Below are 9,716 nucleotides of genomic sequence, written 5' to 3'. Positions count from 1 at the left end.
AAAATATTGTAGAATAGAGAAGAAGTGAGGTGACAAGGTAGGGTATATCTTAGTTTTGGAAGGAGGGGTCATTAAAAGTGATGTCATAACAAACAGTGATGAGATTTTTTAGATCTTCAAAAAGTCATTTTTAAGGATAGTCTCCTAACCTACTAATGTATAATGTAGCATTGATGGGTGTTGTGGTTTTAAAATACGTACACAAATTCTTTGATACTTTCCATTTCAAGAAGTGGAGCCTAATTTCCCTCCCCTGGATCTAGTGACTTGTTCTGGACAAATAGAATAAAGTGGAAGTGACAGTAGACAACCATTGAGCCTAGGTCATGAAAGGTGTTGGGGTTTCCTCCTTACTCTCCCTTGGATCACTCCCTCTGGGGGAAGCCAGGTGTCATGCCAAGAGGACACATCAGCAGGTCTGTGGAGAGACCCACATGGAAAGGAACAGCCAGCAAGGAACTGAGGCCTCCTGCCAACAGCCATGTGAGTGAGTCATTTTTGAAGCAGAGCCTCCAACCCTAGGCAAGCCTTCAGATGACTGAAGCTCTAGTCTTAATTGCAACATCATGAGAGACTTAGTCATGCAACCCAGTTCAGCTGTTCCTGAACTGCTGGCCCACAAAAACTTGATACAATAAATGTTTGTTGTTTTAAGCCGCTAAGTTTGTGGTCATTTGTTACATGGTGACGGATAACTAATACAACAGGAACTGATATTTTTCTAGAGAGAATTGGGAAACAGTACTAGATAGGCAAGTAGCAAATACTTTTGCTCACACATCAGCTATAACACTCGAGTTTTTAGAGATTTGTCATTCCAAATATCTACCCCCAAATACTTATCAGAATGCACTTAATTGAGTGTGTCTATGGCCGAGCAGTAAGATGTTGATGTAAGAATAGAAGTTAGGGCCTCCCTGGTGGCGCAGTGGTTGAGAGTCCGCCTGCCGATGCAGGGGATACGGGTTCGTGCCCCGGTCTGGGAGGATCCCATATGCCGCGGAGCGGCTGGGCCCGTGAGCCATGGCTGCTGAGCCTGCGCATCCGGAGCCTGTGCTCCGCAACGGGAGAGGCCACAACAGTGAGAGGCCCGCATACCACAAAAAAAAAAAAAAAAAAAAAAAAAAAAAAAAAAAAAAAAAAAAAAAAAGAATAGAAGTTAGAATTCCTAGCTTCTGGGAAATACTCTCCTTTAATCAAAGTAATACATAAAGTTTTTTTTTAGTACTACAAGTCTTAGATTGAAAAAAAGGAGTCTACTGCCCCACCCTATTCTATCCCTGAGCCCCACTATCCAATTATTATTTTTTTATTAATCTTTTTTTAATTTTTATTTTTGGCTACGTTGGGTCTTCGTTGCTGTGCGCGTGCTTTCTCTAGTTGTGGTGAGCGGGGGCTACTCTTCGTTGCGGTGCGCGGGCTTCTCTCTGCAGTGGCTTCTCTTGTTGCGGTGCACGGGCTCTAGGCATGCAGGCTTCAGTAATTGTGGCACACGGGCTCCGTAGTTGTGGCTCGCGGGCTCTAGAGCACAGGCTCAGTAGTTGTGACGCACGGGCTTAGTTGCTCCACAGCATGTGGGATCTTCCCTGGCCAGGGTTCGAACCCGTGTCCCCTGCATTGGCAGGCAGATTCTGAACCACTCTGCCACAAGGGAAGCCCCTCCAATTCTCTAACTTGTTTTTTTTTTTGTATTTACCTCCACATTTCTAACTAATATGCTTATGCTGCTATTTCTTGTTAGGTCAATTTTAGGCTTTATCTTTTGAATTCCTAATAAGAAAGATAAAGATTCAGCACCTTTATATTATTCCAGATTCCCACTTTCCCTACCTCCACCCCCCCCGATATACAATATATACAAGTTTTGGTTAAATCACTGTCCAGCATTTGTCTTATTGTGGGGCTATGCAAGTCAAGCAATATACTATAGTTACATTTGCTTTATTGTAAAACTGTTTTGAATGTCCTATAATTAAAAGCTGCCTCATTTAAAAAATATGCTTAGCTATTTCTTTAAATCACTTTTTCTTCCCAAATTTACAATACAATTGTAAAATTCCTCTGAATAGTGTTTTTCAGAAAGTCACATCAGGTATCCCTCCAGTCCCAATTTTAACTAGAGACACCCCTACTGGAGGCCTCCATCTTCTTCTAGGGATGCTGCATAACTCCCTTCTAGAACTTTCCTAGCTCCTCTCTTGTGTACTGTCTTCTCTTTCCTGATACCCAGGTCTCCTCTTTTTTGTTTTACTCCTTTGTTTGGTTGGATCATATCCTTTCAGTGACTTTCCCTAGAAAGGATTTAAAGATGTACATTATTCTTTGCATCTGACAATATCTTAATTCTACTCTCATACTTGATTAATAGTTTGGCCGGCTATAGAATTCTCAGAATTTTGAAGGCCTTGCTCCATTGTCCTGTAGCTTCCAGTGCTTCTGTAGTGCCCTTCTGATTCTCAATTCTTTGTCAGGAACCAAGATTTCTTTTCTTCTTTTTGAAATTTTTATCTCTGTTAGGGGCATTTTCCATCCACTGACTGGGCATTTAGTATGCCCAGTGAATCTAGATAGCCATCCCTCCATTTTGGCTATTTTCTTGAATTACTTCTAAGATTATTTCCTATGTTTGCATGTTCTCTCTAAGTGGTACTCTTATTAGACTGTTCTCCTTGAATTAATACCCTATTTTTTTCTATCTCTTCTCATCTATTTCTGCCTTTTTGTCTTTTTATTTCACTATCTAGAAGATTTCATCAGTACTTCTAACGGTGGCAGCTGGAAACACGGTCTCTGGAGGAATCGTTAGCAGTTCACTAACTATAAGGCAGAGAGGTGTTGGAAGTGAAGTTGGAGAAATAGATAGGGACCTTGAATGTCATGCTGAGAATCTTGAATTTAATTATTCAGAAGCATCAGATCAGGAGCATCACAGATTTTAGACAGAAGTGTGATTTACATTTTTGAGAAACCAGGCTAGCAGGGAAGACTGTTTTTTTTTTTTTTTTTTTTTTTTTTTTGCGGTACGCGGGCCTCTCACTGTTGTGGCCTCTCCCGCTGCGGAGCACAGGCTCCGGACGCGCAGGCTCAGCGGCCATGGCTCACGGGCCCAGCCGCTCCGCGGCATGTGGGATCCTCCCGGACCGGGGCACGAACCCGTGTCCCCTGCATCGGCAGGCGGACTCTCAACCACTGCGCCACCAGGGAAGCCCAGGGAAGACTGTTTTTTGAGGGGTACAAGCCTAGAAGTTGGGTAATCAGTTAAGGAAATATGGTAATAAATCAGGTGAGCAACAATCAGGGCTGAAACTAGTCCTTGGTCATAAAGATGGAGAGGAGGAAATAAATTGATGACAGAACTGGCAGGACAGAATAGGTTATGGAAGGTGAAAGAGAGGGGGAAACTGAGGATGGTTTCCTGATTTCTAGCTCTCTAGATACGTATGGTAATGTGATCAAACATTTCTGAGAAAACCAGATGGCTGTGTTCAATAGGCAGTTGGATTTTGAAGCTCAAGGGAGAGATCTGAACTGGAAAAATAGATTTGGGAATCATTAGCATAAAGGAAATATTTAAAATCATGAAATTGGGCAAGTTTCTCCAGGGGAGAGTATAGATGAGGAAAAGCACTGAAGAAAGGATAGAATACTAGGGAACACTCACATCTTAGAGGAAGGCTCAGGGAAAGCCCATGAAGGAGACAGTTAAATAATATCAGAGAACTATAAGGAGGATCTGGAATGTTCAGTGCATAGGAAATTGAATCAAAGAAAGAAGGAATCTGCTTTGTCAAAATGCAGCAGGGATGTTATGATTTCAATGAAAAATGGCAATTAGATTTGGTAATAAGAAGGTCAGGTAAAGAAGAGTAAGAGAGTGGAGTTGGCAACCAGACTGCACATTGGGCTAAGGTATGAACCCAAAGTTAGGAAGTGAAGTCAGTTACTATTTTATAGTTCATTCTTTCAGGAACCTGAGGTAAAGAAGGTGATGACAGAGCTTAGGTGGCAGGTCTCCACAACTCAGATGATCTCAAGCAGCTCAATAGAAAAGTCTAGCAATACAGCATGTACACTCTTACATTCAGTAAATATTACATAGATCTAATCAAACATCAGAACCAGACCTTTAGGTTTTTACTTAGCCTTTCTTCCTCTTGTGTGTCATAATAATCCTTTTCTTTGATTTCTTTTTTTCCTTAATCATTTCCTTTTAGTCAGTTCAACATCAGCAAATGTTCATGTACTGAGAAGTTTCCCACAGAAATTCCATTTTGAGAAATTGGACTCAAGCCATTTCCTGCTTTGGTCATTGAAAAAATAATAATAGCTGTTCTTTGCAGAGTAAACAGAATTCCATCAAGAAATGCTGAGTACATTAAATCTAAGTCATGTTATTGTTATGATCACTAGTATTAGAATAACAAGACGGTGGCCTTGTTCATCTCTAAAAAATTTACTATTGTTTAGCAAAGTTATAATATATGGGAGGCTGTAGTTTCAGAAATCCAAGATTGAACTATGTACCCTGTGGATGCTCCTTAGTTGTTTGATAACTAATCGGTTATTTTATGGCCTTAACATAGGCAAGATGGTGCGAGAGGAGGCAGAGTTGAAGAAGTGAAATCACACAAAGGACAGACTCAAAAGGGTTCTCAGGGAAATGTCAGTAATATTTATACGATATGTATAAAACTGTATTTTACACATTCTAAAATCACTTACAAATCTGATAGGAAAAAATATAATTTTCAAGACAATAAAGTAAGATCCAGCAATCTCACTTCTGGGTATATACCCGGTTATCTGTACTTCCATGTCCATCCAGCATTATTCACAATTGCCAAAGCATGGAAACAACCTAAGTGTGTGTCAGCAGATAAGTGGATAATGAATATGTCGTATACATATACAATAGACTATTATTCAGCGTGAGAAATTTGCTACAACATGGATGGGGCTTGAGGGCACCATGCTAAGTGAAATAAGTCAGACAAGACAAATACTGCATGGTATCACTTATATGTGGAATAATAATAATAAAAAATCAAACTCATAGAAACAGAGAGTAGACAAATGGTTGCCAGTGGCAAGGGGGTTGGGAAAACAGGGAGGTACAGATAAAATAAAAGGGTACAGACTTTCAGCTATAAGATGAATAAGTTCTGAGAATCTAGTGTGTAACATGGTGACCATAGCTGATAACACTGTATTGTATCATTGATATTTTCTGAGAGAGTTGAACTTAAATGTTCTCACCAAGGGAGGGGAAAAGGGTAAATATGTAAGATGATAGATGGGTTAACTTGATGGGGAGAATCCTTTCACAATGTATATGTATGTCAAATCAGTTAGATATACACTTTAAATATCTGACAATTTTATTTGTCAGTTATACTTAATAAGGCTGGGGAAAAAAGACAATAAATTTTTTTAAAAATTGTCTTATATGGTGATTATTTCTGATTTTAAGTTTGCTAGAAATTTGTTCTGGGCAAGAATTTGAATCTTATGGACTAGAGCCTTCATCCTGGGAATACTGATGTTTTTAAATTCTCCCAAATTACGGGCTATTGCATCAGAGTGAAATCCAGAGCTGATGATGTTCAGATTGCTTCTTTCTGCAATTTTAGGCTTTATTCATTTAGTTTCCCCCTTTTCATACCGTGTCTCTCATTTTTGATAGCTTAATCTTCAGATATTAATACTGTGGCCATATGAAATATATTCATTCATTTTACAAACGTGTGCAAAGATTTCTGGGAGTCACAGGCATGTTTGAGACATAATCCCTGCTTAAGGAGTTAAAAGAGATTACAGTTCAGTGGTAGAAACATAAAGTAGAACTGTCATAAAAGATTACATACTAAATTCCATGGGGTGTCCATCCATGTGCAGGGACTGGCTTTTATACATCTTTATATCTCTAATGTCAAGCTCAATCTGGCAGAGTGTAAGTTCCACCCAGTGGAACTGGGTGAAGAGGAAACCAGGAAGACTCATGATGAGGGATTGAGTGAGCTGGGTCTGGCCCTAGAAGGATAAGTAGAACCCGTACACAGTATAGTGAAAGAGTAACTTTCGGGGTAAAGCGAGAGATTGTATTAATATGCACACATTGCATTTTGTAGATATTAAGATCAGAGCTTCCCCGGTCCACTAGGATGTCAGATGATTGGTGACTTTTTAATTACATGTCAATTCACTTGGCAGTGATGGACAGAGCATAGGGTTTGAGTCTCACCCCTACCATACCAAGTGATTTTTAATAATGTGTATAAATTCTATGCCTATTCTTCTCAGCTAGAAAATAGGAGTATAATATCTGTTTGAGGCCTACCATATCCTAGAGTTATGTCAGTAAGTGATGGCTTTTTAAGAAAAAACAAAAGCAGAAACAAACAGGAAAAGATTTACCAAAAAAAAATAGAAATATTTTAACTTTTAATGTAATGTGTAAGATGTTGGAACGTTTTCCAGTTTCACCTTGAAAATTTATCCTTAAAAAAAAAAAAAAAAAAAAAGCTGATGGACCCGTCCCACAGCTGGGATCAGAGGACCTAGCTCTCTCACTGCTCAGCTCCCATTCCTATAGCTCACATTGCCTCACCTCTCTGGGCCTGTTTCCTCCTATAAAATAAACAGTAATCTCCCCCTCTGTCCACACATTAGCCACTGGCCACATCTGACTATGAAATGTGGCTAGTTTGTAAAAAATACACATCAGATTTCAAAGCTAAAAATAAAAAATGTAAAATATTTTATGAATCATCTACTATTGAGTATATTTTGAAATATTTTGCACATAATGGTTTCAATAAAATCTATAATTAAAACTAACTTCACCTGTTTCTTTTTGCTCTTTTGATGTGACTACTAGAAAATCTAGATTAGATATGCAGCCCTGGTCTAGATGATCACGAATATCCTTCTCAGCCTTAGGACTCAGCCAGGGCCACTGTGGACACGTAATTCACAGTTTGATTTCCTCGCACTGAGATACGGAAGGATTGGCTGGGAGTGAGCAGGCTGGGGCGGGGCCCTGCCGGAAGACACAGACCCCTTCAGCTTTCGCTCCGGCTCGGCTCTCGGAGCCGGAAGGACTCCGACTCCCACGCGGGGTCGGGGGTAGACAGCCCACTCCAGTCTCCGGGCCCCGGGCGTTAAAGGGGCCGGGGCCGGGGCCGGGGGCGGGCGCGCGCGCCGGGAGGGGCCGAGCCGGGAAGCGGGTTGGTGCGTCAGCCTCACGCGTGGGGAAGGAAGCGGGCCTCAGGCCCCGGACTACCAGCGCGGGGTCCCCGGCACGTCCGCAGGCTGCACCGGGAGGTGGCGGCTTCTGAGAGGCGGGAGAGCCGAGGGCGGGCCTGGGAGGCGGCCGGGAGGTGGGGCACGGCCGGGGGCAGGCCCGCGCGGGCTTCATCTGCGGACTCACGGCCTGCTCCCGATCGCTGGGGATTCCGAGGCGCGGCGCGACGACCGGCCGGAGCGGCTATGGACCACCGCTGGGGCTTCCTGATCGGCTTCCTGGGCGCCGTGGGGCTGCTAGGCTCGGGCCACGGCGGGCAGCAGCCCCCAGAGACGGCGGCGCAGAGGTGCTTCTGCCAGGTGAGGGGTGTGCGTGGCGGCGCTGCGGTTCCCGGGACCCCTGCCTCCGCCGTACGCTCTGTCCGTCGCGTCCGGGCAGGTGGGGCGCTGGGGGTGCGTCTCTACATCTCCACCCTTCCGGAAGGAGCCCCCTGTGCTTCTGCTCCCTGGCAGGGGTGAATCCTCTGCAGCTCGCCTGGGTTGGTGTGGACCGGCTCCCTCCCTCCCCCCTCCCCAAACAGCCTGAACCGACGTCGGATCGCCCTCCCGCGCTTCCTGTCAGGCGTGGGACGAGAGGTGTGGGTGCACCGCTGTTTCTACCTAGTTGGTTTGTGCATCTTTTTTGGTCTTCCCTGCCCGGGGAAGGTGCGCGCGCTCACACACATACACACACACACACACAGTCACACAGTCACACTCAGTATTTTTATTTTCGCAGAACCTGGGTCTTCCTAACTTCTAATTTGACTTGGAACAGTGCGGGCTGTGCCTGTACTGGATGTCTTCTCCAGCCTTTCTGGCCAGGACAGGCTTTTGCAGGGGGGCTGCCCTCAGATCTCCCTGTCAGGCAGGAGAATGGCTTCGTGTGGCTTTTCTGTGTCTAAGCCTAACTGCCTGGTGTCTTGGGGGCCGCGGTTGCCCTGTGACTACTCGCCCTATGTGTCCTTTGTTTTTCCTGAATGTAGTGAGACTCTTTTACCGTGACATCCATATTGCTGGTCTGAATTGGGAGAGCCGTCCTCAGTGCACAAGTTTAATTACAAGCTTATTATGGTTATTTCCTTCTGTTAGTAAGAGATGTGGATTCCTTGAGAAAAAAATTCAAAGAAAGTTACAGGTTTTTGGTGCCCACAATATCTGATATTTTAATATCATTATTCTTAAAGTCACCTTTTGGTTGGCTTCTGTTGATAAAAATTACATTTTATACAAAATTGAGATATGGGTATCCAAATTGTTCCTTTTAAGTAGATGTTACTATTAACTTATCAGAAATAACATTTTATGTGTGTGGGGGGGTAATACTATTTCACAGAGGAAAGAAGAATTTAAATATTATGAGAAGAGGTGTCATCTCTTTCACTGCTTTAAATTCTTGGATTTTATTTTTTGCTGAGTGATTTGGAAGTTGGGGTGAGTGATAGCTGGGAAGGTGTAAGAGAAGTTGAAAGAAAATTGCTGCTTTATAACTAAGAGATTGAAAAGCTCCTTTACCTTCAGTGATTATAAACAGTACACAATCAAGTACTTAAAAGGAAAAAGGGTAATTTTTCTTCTGCTTACAAATATAACGTATCACAAAGTTTAAACATTTAAAAATAAGTAAATTAGAAATAAGTGGACTTTAAAATAAGGTATTTAGTGCAGAAAGATTCCATTGTAACATTTTCAACTACATTCTAGAGATTTGGATAATGGAATAAAAGTACATGTTGAACTTCTAAACGTTCACTCCGCTCCCCCATAACCATTTTAGATATCTGATTAAAATTGGGGAGCTTTTAGTTTTTTATGTTCATTTACTTTTTCTTCTGATTAGTGTTAGGCTTTTTAACTCTTTCACAATATTTTCAAGGTTAAAATACACAAAAATCTGTTAGACCTCTTTCTTTTTCTTTTAGAACAAGAGTGACTGTTTTTCTTTCCAGAGCCAAATTAAAAAGTAATAAAATGAGTAAAAGACAAATTTAAGGGAAATTTTAAATGGTTTAGTTAAATAAACTTAAAAACAGAGACCATCATTTCCAATTCAATAAATGAAACAAGTGTACCTTAGTTCTATTATGTTCAGTAATGGAAGGGATGGGGGAAAGGGGAGGAAAGGAGGGGAGGGGACTGTGACGAATAGACATGAAGAGAAAAATGGAGACAAACATATCGACACGCACACCGAAACAGAGGGAGAGACAGATAAAAGAAAAAAATGGAGAAAGAAAAGATAAGGGGAGGAACAAATTATTCATTCAAAAAACATTTATAAACACTATGTACATTGATCTGAGAGTTTGGAATGCAGAAATAACTATGGCATAATCCCTGCTCTGAAGAGCTTACAGTTCAGCACATCATGTTCTTTGGGGCTTGGGAAGAGGTGGGGATCCTAGGTATTTTTTAAAAATTTTAAAATTTAGTAA

The 9,716-nt window shown here is 42.0% G+C and overlaps 1 protein-coding gene across 11 annotated transcripts in view; it reads left to right on the top strand.

Annotated features, from left to right (window-relative positions):
* Positions 1-7,488: 7,488 nt before the first annotated feature.
* ERO1A (endoplasmic reticulum oxidoreductase 1 alpha) overlaps positions 7,489-9,716 on the top strand; it is a gene marked incomplete at both ends in the record, with an annotated part of 41,639 nt that continues 39,411 nt past the window's right edge. For 10 of the 11 annotated variants that reach the window (XM_079700486.1, XM_079700493.1, XM_079700487.1 and 7 more), the window contains one exon: positions 7,489-7,602. In XM_079700486.1, the coding sequence (XP_079556612.1) occupies positions 7,489-7,602 (114 nt within the window). Of the gene's footprint in view, positions 7,612-9,716 lie in introns of all 11 variants that reach the window. The other variant, XM_079700494.1, reaches the window with a different exon arrangement.

This window comes from Hyperoodon ampullatus (assembly GCF_949752795.1).
Source record: "Hyperoodon ampullatus genome assembly, chromosome: 3".
Lineage (NCBI taxonomy): Eukaryota > Metazoa > Chordata > Mammalia > Artiodactyla > Ziphiidae > Hyperoodon > Hyperoodon ampullatus.
The sequence above is the reverse complement of the archived record's forward strand: the minus strand, read 5'-3'. Positions and strand labels throughout refer to the sequence as shown.